The 14,610-nt window shown below is 46.3% G+C and overlaps 1 protein-coding gene across 9 annotated transcripts in view; it reads right to left on the reverse strand.

The window, feature by feature from the left end:
* Positions 1-14,610, reverse strand: part of myo3b (myosin IIIB) — a 1,137,435-nt gene that overhangs the window by 139,610 nt on the left and 983,215 nt on the right. The window contains exon 33 of one of the 9 annotated variants that reach the window (XM_072475851.1): positions 9,103-9,307. The exons of the other annotated variants lie outside the window; for them this stretch is intronic. Within the exon in view, the coding sequence (XP_072331952.1) occupies positions 9,261-9,307 (47 nt within the window). The 3' untranslated portion in view covers positions 9,103-9,260. Of the gene's footprint in view, positions 1-9,102; positions 9,308-14,610 lie in introns of those variants that run through there. 9 annotated transcript variants of the gene reach the window in all.

Below are 14,610 nucleotides of genomic sequence, written 5' to 3' on the forward strand. Positions count from 1 at the left end.
CCCCCCTGATGTCCCCAGCCCCTACTCCAACCTCCCCCAACTGCCCCTCTAATAATTCCCCAATCTCCCATCCACCCCTTCATAACCTTCCCCCAACCCCTCTTCCAACCTTCCGCCAACCCCCTCCATATTTCCCCCAACTGCCCCTCTAATCTCCCTCAAAGATCCTCCAACCCCCATTCAACTGCCCCACAACTGCTCCTCTAATGTCCTCCCAATCTCCACTCCAAACCCCCTCCAATTGCCCACTTAAGGACTTCAATTGGTGGCAGGGCTGAAAGGGCATCCATACGCTTTCCCAGCACGGACCTAATTGAGGTGGAGGCAGGATAGTGGTGGACTCCCCACACACCTTCCTGATTAAATGTATCCTGGCCTCCAAACTCACCACTGCCTCCAGGGAGGAAAGAAGATTCCAGCCTTGGCTCGCAATGCTTATTTTACAGTTGCTTTTATTTTACCTTTGTAGCCAAATGCATGTTGTGATGGTCAACGACAGAGGGAAGGTAAGGTTAGGGACTCCTTTTGACCAGCTCTGCACCCAGGTCCTGGTAGACACATAGCTCGCTGCCTTCCCATGTACAGCGCCTTGTCTGCCTGGCCCACCTCACAATCTGTTCCTTATCCAGAAACCAGTGCAATCGCACCACCATCGCCCTCGGCGGCTCATTTCTCTGCGGCGTCCTCTTAAGCGCCCTGTGCGCCCGGTCCATCTCCAAGGGCTGAACGAACGCTCCTTCACCCAGCAGCTTCTCGAACATTCTTGCCACATATACACCGGCGTCCGCTCTCTCATTGCCCTCCGGCAGGCCCACGATCCTCAAATTCTGCCTGTGCGACCTATTCTCCAGGTCCTCCATTTTATCCTGCAGCCTCTTCCATTGATCTCTCATCAGTCCCATTTCCACAGCCATCGAGGCAAGCTGCTCCTTGTGCTCTCCCACCGCCTCCTCCACCTTCCAAATCGCCTGGCCTGGGCCTCCAACCTCATTTCCATGTGGTCGATCCCCGCCTTTATAGGATCCACCACCCTGGCCAGGTCCTCCAAGCTCTCCTTCTTCTGCTGGGCAAATGTCTCGTGGAGAAAGGTCACTAACTGCTCCGTCGACCACTGGGCCGGCAGGCTTGAACCCTGACCCTCCGCCATCTCCCTTGTGTCGCAGGCCCCACACCAGCTTTCGACAATTGTTCCTTCTTTTTCGACCACTTCTGGTCCACAAATCCATAAACCAGTGGTATAAGCTCTTCTTCCACCTCTCCTGCACCTCATACCATCACTCAGCTCCTCCGTTTGCTGGGGAAAAAGTCCAAAAAGTCCACCACGAGTGGGAGCCACCAAATGTGCGACCACTCACTCCATGGTCGCCTCCAGAAGTCCCCATTCTATGATCAGTTAATAACTCCATTATCATTGTATTGTGCAACAAACAAGAGAGTTGAAGAAGGCAAAATAAAAGTATTTTTCATTCACAATTCCCAACTTAATTTACCCCCTTTTGTTCCATATCTCTTGATACCTCTACAGAATAGAAATTCAGCAATTAAAATCTTGAAAATTTCAACATCCAGACTTTTTAACAGGAGGACATTTAAGATTTCCACTACCCTTTGAATGAAATGTGGCTTCCCAATTTCAATTCAAAGTAGCCTAGTTGAAATTTGAAGACCATGTCCACGATTCTCCTTCCAGAGGAAATTGTTTTTTTTGTGTCTACCTTAGCAAAAACCTTAATCATTTTAAATGTCTTGATTAAATCACCCCTCAATCTTCTAAACTCAATGGAATACAAGCTAAACTTAGATAACTCGTTCTCCGAATTTAACACTTTACAACAGTAACTTGTACTTATATGGTTACTTATCAAGGTTAGCACTGCTGCCTCACAGCTCCAAGGACCCGGGTTCAATTCCGACCTCGGGTGACTGTCTGTGTGGAGTTTGCACATTCTCCCCATGTTTGCGTGGGTTTCTTCCCACAGTCCAAAGATGTGCAGGTTAGGTGGATTTACATGCTAAATTGCCCAAAAGATTAGGTGGGGTTTACTGGTTTATGGGGATAGGGTGGGGGCTTGGAGCTCTTTCAGAGGGTTGGCACAGACTCGGTGGGCCGAATGGCCTCCTTCTGCATTGTAGGTATCCTATGATTTCATACCTTTAACATAGAAAAATGTCCCAAGGTGTATTGCAGGAGCCTTATAAAACAAATTATGTCACCAAGCCACATAGAGCAGATGGCCAAAAGCTTAGCCACAAAAGTAGCTAGGTGGAGGACAGAAAGGCAGAAAAGCCATTATCGCTAATCTCTTGTCTCCTACCTCTAAACCTATTACCATCCGATGTCACAAAGTTACCTCTGATTCTGTCAGCTTTCATTTTTACTAATCATCTCTTGTGTGGAATTGTATTGAATTTTTTCTGAAACTCTGTACAGATACATCCTTAGAGTCTTCCCAATGCGCCATGCTGGTGACCTCTTGAAAATATTCAACTGGATTAGCAGGTATGATTGCCCTTTGACAAATCTATGCTGGCTGTTTGGTCAGCTGATTGTTCATCAAGTTCCCGTATCCCTCAGTGACAGATTTCAAAAATCCATAACTGATAATAATGTCTGTGTTGCCTGTTTCCCTCCTCCATCTCTTCCGAAATAATGGAGCGACATTTGCAATTTTCTAACCACAGGCACAATTTCTTTAGATGGGGAGTTCCACATAATTATGACGAAAGCACCAGCAATTTCTTTCACTATTTCTTATCAACCTTTGGGGTTGCTGGGAAAAAAGAGGAAGTGAAAGCACTCAGCTGTTTTTGACTGTCAAGGAACTGACAATCGCAGCAAGAATGTTTCTAAACATTGTGGTGAGCATCAAAGCAGGGTACTTGAGAAGCATTCAAGCATGAAGGGAAAGGTAGATCTACAATCCTTCATGCACCTGTCTGTGGAGTAATAAATATGTCAATCACTGGCGAATACAATGTATGGCTGTGTGAAATTGAATGGAAGATTTACATTTTAATGGCTGTCAAGGGATTTGAAGTCCTTTGAAGTGTACATAGCTTTTAAGGAAGCCTCTGACATTTGTTTCTTAATTTTATTTTAATTTTTCCAATTAAGGGGAAATTTAGCGTGGCCAATCCACCTACCTTGCACATCTTTGGGTTGCGTGGTTGAGACCCACGCAGACACAGGGAGAATATGCAAACTCCACACGGATTGAACCATAGTCCTCGGCGTCGGGAGGCAGCAGTGCTAACCACCTTGCCACCTATCCTCTGACATTTGTAACAGCTGTTGTTTTGAACACTTTTGTCTGAGGCAGCAGATGTTATGGAAGGGTGAGTGAAAACGCAGGGACTTTTCGCAACTGCCTGGACTGCTCTTCAACTTTCAGGCAGGGGGTGAGTGATGGAGGTCCCTGTTGGGGTGCTTTGAGGGGTGGTGTCTGATGGGGGGGGGGGGTCGATGTGGGAGCTTGATGGGTTTCTGTTGTGGGGTGTCTGTTGGGGGAGTCATCTTATCCCCATGCGTGTATGCTGTGGGAGGATGACCCGTTATTTCCATGGTGGTGGTGGGTGTTTGGGGGCGGGGGGATGGATGCCCCTGCTCGTCAGTGGGGGGGGGGGGGGCGCAAGGATTTGCATTTCAGGGGTGCCGGGGGCTCACTGCTGGACCTCGGTAACAGGCTGCCCACTCAAAATGGCAGCCTGATACTGGGATTCCAACAGAAACTGGTGAGCTCTCCTCCATGCATAAAGCAGGGTAAAGAAGAGGGAATTGCACCTGTCAGAGACCAGTAGTGAGTCTTTGCAGGAGGGAGCACTTAGTCTCCAGAACAGAAAACCCAGCCCATTATATTTGTACATCACTAGTTATGGCAGTTTCAAGAAATTCTTATCTACATAATTGGCTTAAAACATTGAAGATAGGGTTTTTTGATTCAGTTCTAAAATAGCTGCAACTAAATATATAATTTAATGTTAATCAGCTGAAAACTCAGACAGACAGAAGAGAAAGCTAACTCAAGTGTGGGAAAAGACAGACCTTTGTTTGCAGAAGTGCTGCGATTGGAATGAGAGATGGGAAAGCCATTAAGTTAAGATATGGGAAAGAGCAGGGCTCGTGAAGGGAAACAAAGAAAATCAGAAGACAGAAAAGAACTTGGATTGGGAAAGGGGATGGAAAGAGGCAGATGAGGATCATAACCAAAATAGTGTTGAAAAAAAAAGACAAGAAAGGAGACTGCAGAAAAATAATAATGCATTCATCATTAGAAAGAGACAGAGAAATAAGGCAGAGAGATCATTGAAATAGAGAGTGAGAATTTCTAAAGCAATATGCATCTACAGCAATCAGCTTTAGTTTGATTTGCTTTAAATAAAGTGAATACTTTAAAGCACAACTTCTGAAGGGCAACCAGGGATGGACAATAAACATCGAAGCCCACATCCCGTAAATGAATAAAATAAACTTAAATTTGATCAGTATTTAAATATAAACTCCAATTCAACTTCAATAGAAAGTAATTTGTCTCAACAGTGGGTGTGAAATCTTGACCAAAATCTGTATGGCATTTCAAGGTATTATTAACCTGCTGCAGGAAAAAGATAGTAATGATTTACAGTCCTTCTCTACGTAACAGGTTTCTAAATCCTCTGGAAATCAAAACTGTCTTTTGAAACACATAAAAGAACTGCCTAAAAAGACCTAAAGAGCGCAAGTAAAAGCAATATTGATTTTTTAAAATCACTTTTTTTTTACATCACATGATCTTTCTGACCACAGTTGGGCCACTAGAGTTTTGTTTATTCAGATGCAGTAGGCCTTTGGGCCAAAAGGCAGGATTACAAGGAAAAGTCATCAGTATTCCTCTTTGAAGTCCTAGTGGGCATGTGCAACACAGAACCTGCAAAAGGCTTTTGTACTTCAAGGGCTGCTTCTTGTTTATTGCCCTAAACAGAACCATTTGAAAGCACACAGCAGAAAAAAATCTTGAAGGAAGCAACACATTTTTAGGATGCTGATTCATTTCTTATGTCTTCACTTTGGAGCATTGTAGTCAAATGAAAACACCCCTTTCCCTTCACATAAGATTTCAATTACTAATCATTCTATTTGAGATAGTTTTATATGTTCAATAAATGCTGTTTCAGTATCTGTGTGCAATAAACACGAAGATCAAATCAAACATATTGAACAGAATGAATTATCCTTGTGCCAGTGCACAAAGACTTACAAAACAAAGAACAAAGAAAAGTACAGCACAGGAACAGGCCATTCAGCCCTCCAAGCCTGTGCCGACCATGCTGCCCGTCTAAACTACAATCTTCTACACTTCCTGGGTCCGTATCCCTCTATTCCCATCCTATTCATGTATTTGTCAAGATGCCCCTTAAATGTCACTATCGTCCCTGCTTCCACCACCTCCTCTGGCAGCGAGTTCCAGGCACCCATTACCCTCTGTGTAAAAAACTTGCCTCGTACATCGACTCTAAACCTTGCCCCTCGCATCTTAAACCTATGCCCCCTAGTAATTGACCCCTCTACCCGGGGAAAAAGCCTCTGACTATCCACTCTGTCTATGCACCTCATAATTTTGTAGACCTCTATCAGGTCGCCCCTCAACCTCCGTCATTCCAGTGAGAACAAACCGAGTTTATTCAACTGCTCCTCATAGCTAATGCCCTCCATACCAGGCAACATTCTGGTAAATCTCTTCTGCACCCTCTCTAAAGCCTCCACATCCTTCTGGTAGTGTGGCGACCAGAATTGAACACTATACTCCAACTGTGGCCTAACTGAGGTTCTATACAGCTGCAACATGACTTATACTCAATGCCCCAGCCAATGAAGGCAAGCATGCCGTATGCCTTCTTGACTACCTTCTCCACCTGTGTTACCCCTTTCAGTGACCTGTGGTCCTGTACACCTAGATCTCTCTGACTTTCAATACTCAAGGGTTTTACCATTCACTGTATATTCCCTACCTGCATTAGACCTTCCAAAATGCATTACCTCACATGTGTCCGGATTAAACTCCATCTGCCATCTCTCCGCCCAAGTCTCCAAACAATCTAAATCCTGCTGTATCCTCTGACAGTCCTCGTCACTATCCGCAATTCCACCAACCTTTGTGTCGTCTGCAAACTTACTAATCAGACCAGTTACATTTTCCTCCAAATCATTTATATATACCACGAACAGCAAAGGTCCCAGCACTGATCCCTGCGGAACACCACTAGTCACAGCCCTCCAATTAGAAAATCACCCTTCCATTGCTACTCTCTGCCTTCTATGACCTAGCCAATTCTGTATCCATCTTGCCAGCTCACCCCTGATCCTGTGTGACTTCACCTTTTGTACCAGTCTACCATGAGGGACCTTGTCAAAGGCCTTACTGAAGTTCATATAGACAACGTCCACTGCCCTACCTGCATCAATCATCCTTGTGACCTCTTCGAAAAACTCTATCAAGTTAGTGAGACACGACCTCCCCTTCACAAAACCATGCTGCCTACTTAATTTATTCAGTTCAGCAGGCTTTTCAATTTCCAGATTAGTTAAAAAAGTTCTCTAAATTTGTCTTTTTGTTCCAATGATGCGACTCAGGAAATGAGTTCTAAAGCTACTGACCAAAATTATGGATGCTGCTTACATATGGGGACAATTTTCAACTGAAGAACTCATTGGGAAACTGATGGTTTTACACCCTGCTCAGTTTTGTTCTCCATTGAAGTCAATGGAAGGATGTTGTTGGCTAGGGTGAAAAAACAATGTTGAATCCAGTGTCGTTGTTTTCCTGCTCAGTGAATCATGTTAAAATGACCCCCTCCAGAGGTGACTTGTTGAGTTACGCAGAGCAAATTCAAAGGGAACTAAACAAAGGCATTTTATAACCATAGTTGGCCAACCATCCTTTAAAGTTTTAACAGTTGAGATATTTAGCCATCTTGTACTCAGACCAGGGATACACACATCCCTTGTCAAAGACAATTAAGGAATGGTGGGAGTCATGTAACATGGACCTCCAGCTGGTGAAACCAGTTATTTTGCATTGCTGTACTGCAGATGTGGTTGGCTATTTTATCAGCTAACTAGCAGCATCACAGAGAAGGAGCTCTGTCAGATTGAATACCTGGTCTCATCAAGGGCAGCACGGTAGCATTGTGGATAGCACAATTGCTTCACAGCTCCAGGGTCCCAGGTGCGATTCTGGCTTGGGTCACTGTCTGTGCGGAGTCTGCACATCCTCCCCGTGTGTGCGTGGGTTTCCTCCGGGTGCTTCGGTTTCCTCCCACAGTCCAAAGATGTGCCGGTTAGGTGGATTGGCCATGGTAAATTGCCCTTGGTGTCCAAAATTGCCCTTAGTGTTGGGTGGGGTTACTGGGTTATGGGGATAGGGTGGAGGTGTTGACCTTGGATGGGGTGCTCTTTCCGGTGCAGACTCGATGGGCCGAATGGCCTCCTTCTGCACTGTAACTTCTATGATAATCTCTGCTGCTTTGGCTGAAACTCCTGTATCCATGTCTAAAAAACTAATCCACCTCTGCGTTCCTACCTCATCATGTGAAGTCAACACCATCAGAAATGTGAATTGCATGCCATAGTTTTTCAAGCTGCTGACGTTTTTGAAGGAATACCTCATTGGACCTATTTTGAACTCTGGTCCAATGTGAAACAATATTATTTTTCTCTGTGGTCACTGCGCTGTAAATATTTATTTTCTCTATCATTGTTTGACTGTATGAATGCAAAGGAGGCAAGGTTATGACCCTTCTCTCACGATTTGAGTGTGTGCAAATAAACTAACCCTTTGAGTTCATCACACGTTTGATGTGGAGTTATTAACAGAACACTAGATCACAGCGAAACTGAAGGATTGGGAAATACACCACAACGTATAAAGGGAGAAGCAAAACAAAAATACTTTTCTGTTTATGGATGGGTGGTGAGGGTGCTTAGTGCTGTTTAAATTAACCCCCTTCCTGGTCATAATACATGAGTTGGTAAGATTGCTGCAATCAAAGAATTGGGCATTCTTTTTATGCAACAAATAAAGATAAAGGGCGAAATTCTCTGGAAACGGCGCGATGTCCGCCGACTGGCGTCCAAAACGGTGCCAATCAGACGGGCATCGCGCTGCCCCAAAGGTGCGGAATGCTCCGCGTCTTTGGGGGCCGAGTCCCATCATTGAGGGGCTAGGCCGGCGCTGGAGGAATTTCCGCCCCGCCAGCTGGCGGAAACGGCCTTTGTTGCCCCGCCAGCTGGCGCGGAAATGACATCTCGGGGCGGCGCATGCGCGGGAGCGTCAGCGGCCGCTGACAGTTTCCCGCGCATGCACAGTGGAGGGAGTCTCTTCCGCCTCCGCCATGGTGGAGACCGTGGCGGAGACGGAAGGGAAAGAGTGCCCCCACGGCACAAGCCCGTCCGCGGATCGGTGGGCCCCGATCGCGGGCCAGGCCACCGTGGGGGCACGCCCCAGGGCCAGATCGCTCCGCGCCCCCCCCCCAGGACCCCGGAGCCCGCCCACGCCGCCTTGTCCCGCCGGTAAGGTAGGTGATTTAATTTATGCCGGCGGGACAGGCAATTTATCGGCGGGACTTCGGCCCATCCGGGCCGGAGAATCGAGCGGGGGGCCCGCCAACCGGCGCGATTCCCGCCCCCGCCGAATCTCTGGTGCCGGAGACTTCGGCAACTGGCGGGGGCGGGATTCACGCCAGCCCCCGGCGATTCTCCGACCCGGCGGGGGGGGGGGTCGGAGAATGTCGCCCAAAAACATGTAATTGAACACAGTTTCATCTTATCCTACTGCAGCAATTCAATTTCAGCTTCAGATATTGTAATCACAGTGTGCTTTAATGCTATCCAGGAGAGTTTGGAAATCCAACTGGTGGGAATGATAGAAATTATGTCATAACTTGGGAAAATTTTTATTTGTATCCTTATGATTTCCTTCTGTATTCAAATTATATAAATAAATTTCACAAATTGAGCATCCAGTCCTGGAAATGCTGAAGATGGTGGATTCTTTATATTTTTTTCATTCATGGGTGTTAGGAAAGAATTAATGTTCCCTGGTGCTTAAGTTAGAATTGGAGTTTCCATTGTTGAATAGACCACATTTATTGTTTGATAGATTATACACACACGCACATATACATATATATGGTGATACAGGTAGCACTGTAGTGTTGGAGGAGAATGATTGTAGAAAACAATAACATTGGAGTTGAAGAAGTTAAGATTTGCTTTCCAGTTTTTATTACAGAGATGCCATCGGAGCAAAACAATGGTAGCAGAGGATGGTTTCTGTAAGTAAGTAAAAACAAAGGATTGTAAATTGAGATTTTTTTTGGATGGAAGTGTGATGAAAGTAAGAAATGTTATTATCTGTATCTGGTGCTGTGAAGTTTTTAATAGCCTGGGTTCGGGTGTCTATGTAGCTACTGCATCGACATTTTAAAAAAATACTGGTTTGTAAGACAGCCAGACTTTGTGGCTGCAGAAGATGTCGTAAAAGTGGGACCATCCGACTTTCCAACCTGTATAGGCTTATAAAGATAGGCCAAATGTTTTTTTTGTATGATTTCTAGGGATTCCCTTGGGAGCAGATAACTAGAGACATTGGGCTGAATTTTCCATTTGCGAGACTATGTTCTGCCGGCAGAATTGAATTGCCCCAGTTTGGACTGAATTTCACCAGTACCCCAAAGGGGCCGTAAAGCGGGATGCAATTCAGTGTTCCCAGTGAATCCCGCTATCGGGCTGCCCAACGAGTTCCCGCAGCTGGTCACACTCCCAGTGCAAATTGACCCGCCCCAACGCAGCAGCCCCCCTGCCCCACCCTCGGATTGCCCCCATCCCCAAGTATGGGGATGACCTGACCCACCCCCTAGAAAAAGGACACCTGTCTGGAAGCTAGAGACCAGTGGGAAGCATTATATATACATAGATACATAGAAGGTAGGAGCAGGAGGAGGCGTTTTGGCCCTTCGAGCCTGCTCCACGATTCATCATGATCATGGCTGATCATCCAACTCAATAGGCTAATCCTGCTTTCTCCCCATAGCCTTTCATCCCATTCTCCCCAAGTGCTATATCTAGCCCCCTCTTGAATATATTAAAAGTTTTAGCATCAACTACTTCCTGTGGTAATGAATTCCACAGGCTCACCACTCTTTGTGTGAAGAAATGTCTCCTTATCTCTGTCTGAAATGGTTTACCCTGAATCCTCAGACTGTGACCCCTGGTTCTGGACACACCCATCATTGGTAACATCTTCCCTGCATCTACCCTGTCTAGTCCTGTTAGAATTTTCTAAGTCTCTATGAGATCCCCCCTCATTCTTCTGAACTCCAGCGAGAACAATCCCAACCTAGTCAATCTCTCCCCATATGACAGTCCCGCCATCCCTGGAATCAGTCTGGTAAACCTTTGCTGCACTCTCTCGAGAGGAAGAACATCCTTCCTCAGAGAAGGAGACCAAAACTGCACACAATACCCCAGGTGTGGCCTCACCAAGGCCCTGTATAATTGCAGCAACACATCCCTGTTTCTATACTCGAAACCTCTCGCAACGAAGGCCAACACACCATTAGCCTTCTTTACCACCTGCTGCACCTGCATGCTTATCTTTAACGACTGGTGCAGAAGGACACCCAGGTCCTGTTGCACACTCTCCTCTCCCAATCTACAACCATTCAGGTAGTAATCTGCCTTCCTGTTTTTGCTTCCAAAGTGAATAACCTCACACTTATCCAAATTATACTACATCTGCCATTGATTTGCCCACTCGCCCAACCTGCCCAGATCATGCTGTAGGATCCCTGCATCCTCGTCACAATTCACCCTCCCGCCTAACTTGGTATTATCTGCAAACTTTGAGATGTTACATTTTGTTCCCTCATCCAAATCATTAATATGTATTGTGAATAGCTGGGGTCCCAGCACCGATCCCTGTGGTACCCCACTAGTTACTGCCTGCCAATTTGAAAAGGACGCATCGATCCCTACTCTTTGTTTTCTCTCTGCCAACCAGTTTTCTATCCACCTTAATGCATTTCCCTCAATCCCATGTGCTTTAATTTTGCACAATAATCTCTTATGCGGGACTTTGTCAAACGCCGTCTGAAAGTCCAAATATACCACATCGAGTGGCTCCCCCTTGTCAACTGTACTGGTTACATCTTCAAAGAATTCCAACAGATTTGTCAAGCATGATTTTCCTTTCATAAATCCATGCTGACTCTGACTGATCCTGCCACTGCTTTCTAAATGTTCCGCTATAAAGTCCTTGATAATGGATTAAAGCATTTTCCCCACTACCAATGTTAGGTTTACTAATCTATAATTCCCTGCTTTCTCTCTACCTCCTTTTTAAATATCGGAGTGACGTGAGCTACCCTTCAATCTGCAGGCACAGTTCCAGAGTCTATAGAATCCTGGAAGATGACCATCAATGCATCCACTATTTCCAGAGCCACCTCCTTAAGCACTTTGGAATGCAGATTCTCAGGCCCTGGGGATTTATCCGCTTTCAATCCCATCAATTTTCCTAGCACCATTTCTCTACTAATGTTGATCTCCCTCAGTTCTTCCCTCTCACTAAACCTTTCATTCTCCAGCATTTCTGGTATCTGATTGTGCCCTCTTTTGTGAAGACAGAACCAAAGTATGTATTGTAGCTGTAATACGTATCTTGTAGCTCCACACATCAATTTCATGAAGGAGAGCAGCTATGCCTGCATCTGGTTCCCACAGATCCAATAGCTTCAAGCCATTCATAGTTTACAAGTAATGGTCTGTGATTGACAACTTCTACAAACCATCTGCCACTTTGATCCATTAACGGTTTAGTGACCTAAGTGGTGAAATCCCAATGTTTGTAAACATTGACCACATCAAAGAGGTAAGTGCAGTGAAATCACATGCTTGAGAGCTTGGAATGCCTTACATCTCTTTGATGTGGTCAATGTTTACAATCATTGGGGTCGTTATGGGGGCTCTCCCTATGAGTGGTCCCTGGGGGTCCACTATTACAGGCTTTCCTGGGGGGGGCCCTATTACAGGAGTTCCTTGGGGGTTCCCCGATAAGAGGGGTCCCTGTGGAGGGACCCTATATTACAGTGGTCCTTGTGGGGTGACCCTCTATTACAGGTATGGGAAGACCACAAGCGAACCTCGCCCACGCAAACTCTGGCCGCGGGACCGGAGAACCGCGGGAGGCCGGAGCATAGGGGACTGGGCCCACTAAATAGTTGCAAATAGGTAATTAAGACCATTCGCATTTATTTCCATGCTCTCCCACTGACGTGAGGCATGAAACGCGTTCCCGCTGCTTGGGGGGGGGGGGGGGGGGGGGCGTGCGGCGTCAGAGCATCATGTTCGGGTCGGCGCCCAGTGCCGATCCCGATATAGACCCGACACCTGATTGTCTGTCTCATTGGGGAATGCGATCCAAGCGTCCTGGGATGAAGAATAGCGCCCATTGTGTTTAAATGCAATATTGAATCTGCGGTAAGTGGAACGCATAGATGGTGGTAGAAATTACAAACAAGGTTTATTTCAATACAATTCTAAAACCCCTCCAATCTCCTCAGGGTCTCCTTTGCTGAACTGCACCTAGGCAGGGGTTTTTATACAGCTGCTGCTTTCCTTGTAGAGGGGAAACCACCCCTCCCCCTTTAAAGGAGACATTCATATTCTAGGGAGGTCATGGGAAATCGTCTTGTCCTGATCCCGGGACCTCCATTGGCATTACAACAGTAAGCAAATACGTCATGGGATTTGAAAGGAATGGGGATGATGTCTTTAATGGGAGGAGCCAGGGCAGTCGTAGGCAGAGTTTGAGTTTAGTTTTGGCTGTGAGCTAAACAGCAGCTTCTGCAGAAGGCTATCAGCGATCCAGCATTAATCTGACAGACAGGGTCCTGCAGGGTGTTAACTGAATGGATCTCTCTCTTTCTTCAAGCAGCATTTCAAAAGATCTCCTCATCCAAAGATTGGCAAGTAATCCTGTGTTTTCTAACTCTATTCAAAAATGTTTTTTGACCTATGATGGGGTTTGCTTGATTGGAGAAAAAGGCGGCATCAGTTTAGGTTTGCACTGAGTGCTGAATTTGGGTGCATTTGAGTGCTATAGTGAGAGTTTGGTGACTGAGGGAAATAAGGATTCATTTTTATCTAAAGTCTAGCCTTTCTTTTATTTAGTTAATTAACTTAAAAGTTGCTGTTTGGGTTTAGAAGAAGGTGGATTTTCAATCAGCTTTAAACAAAGGTTCTACTTGTAGCTACTTGCAGTTCGAGCTTGTTAATTAGTTAATTGGATTAGGCCAGTTTTCAGAGGCTAGATTCACAGTATAAATGTGAGCCACTTTGTTTGCACTGAGTGCTGAATTTGGGTGCATTTGAGTGCTATAGTGAGAGTTTGGTGACTGAGGGAGATAGGTGAGGAGGGAGTAAGGCGCTCCTTTCATTTCATTTCCTACAATTCCTCAAAGTGTGTGAAGGGAGCCAGGAGTTTACAGAGAGTGCAGCTGACTGGGAGCAGAGTCGGAGGGCGGAGTTCCAGTTGGTCCACAGGACAGCTATATTCTGTAAGGTAAGAAGGGATGGAGGCTAGGGCAGTTGCATGCTCCTCCTGTAGGATGTGGGTGGTGAGGGATACCACCAGTGTCCCCGCTGATTATACCTGCGGGAAGTGCACCCAACTCCAGCTCCTCAGAGACCGTGTTAGGGAACTGGAGCTGGAGCTGGATGTACTTCGGATCATCCGGGACGCAGAGTGGGTAATAGATAAGAATTACAGGGAGGTAACCTCACCCAAGGTACAGGACAAGAGTAGCTGGGTTACAGTCAGGAGAAAAAAAACGAACGGGCAGACAGTGCAGGGATCCCCCGTGGCCGTTCCCATTCAAAACAAGTATACCGTTTTGGATGCTGTTGGGGGGGATGACCTACCGGGGGCAAGGCCCTAGATGCCAGGGCTCTCGCACTGAGTCTGACTCTGGGGCTCAGAAGGGAAGGGGGAGAATAGAAAAGTAATAGTGATAGGAGACTCAATGGTTAGGGGAATAGATAGGAGATTCTGTGGCCGCGAGCGAGACTCCCGGAAGGTATGGTGCCTCCCGGGTACCAGGGCCAGGGATGTCTCGGATCGTGTCTTCAGGATCCTTAAGGGGGAGGGGGAGCAGCCAGAAGTCATGGTGCACATTGGTACCAACAACGTAGGTAGGAAAAGGGGTGTGGATGTAATAAACGAGTTTAGGGAGTTAGGCTGGAAGTTAAAAGCCAGGACAGACAGAGTTGTCATCTCTGGTTTGTTGCCGGTGCCACGTGATAGCGAGGCTAGGAATAGGGAGGGTGCAGTTGAACACGTGGCTGCAGGAATGGTGTAGGAGGGAAGGCTTCAGGTATTTGGATAATTGGAGCGCATTCTGGGGAAGGTGGGACCTGTACAAGCAGGACGGGTTGCATCCAAACCAGAGGGGCACCAATATCCTGGGAGGGAGGTTTTCTAGTACTCTTCAGGAGGGTTTAAACTAATTTGACAGGGAAATGGGAACCGGATTTGTAGTCCAGCAACTAAGGTAGCCGATATTCAGGATGCTAAA

This window comes from Scyliorhinus torazame, chromosome 2, assembly GCF_047496885.1.
Source record: "Scyliorhinus torazame isolate Kashiwa2021f chromosome 2, sScyTor2.1, whole genome shotgun sequence".
In the NCBI taxonomy this organism is placed as follows: Eukaryota; Metazoa; Chordata; class Chondrichthyes; order Carcharhiniformes; family Scyliorhinidae; genus Scyliorhinus; species Scyliorhinus torazame.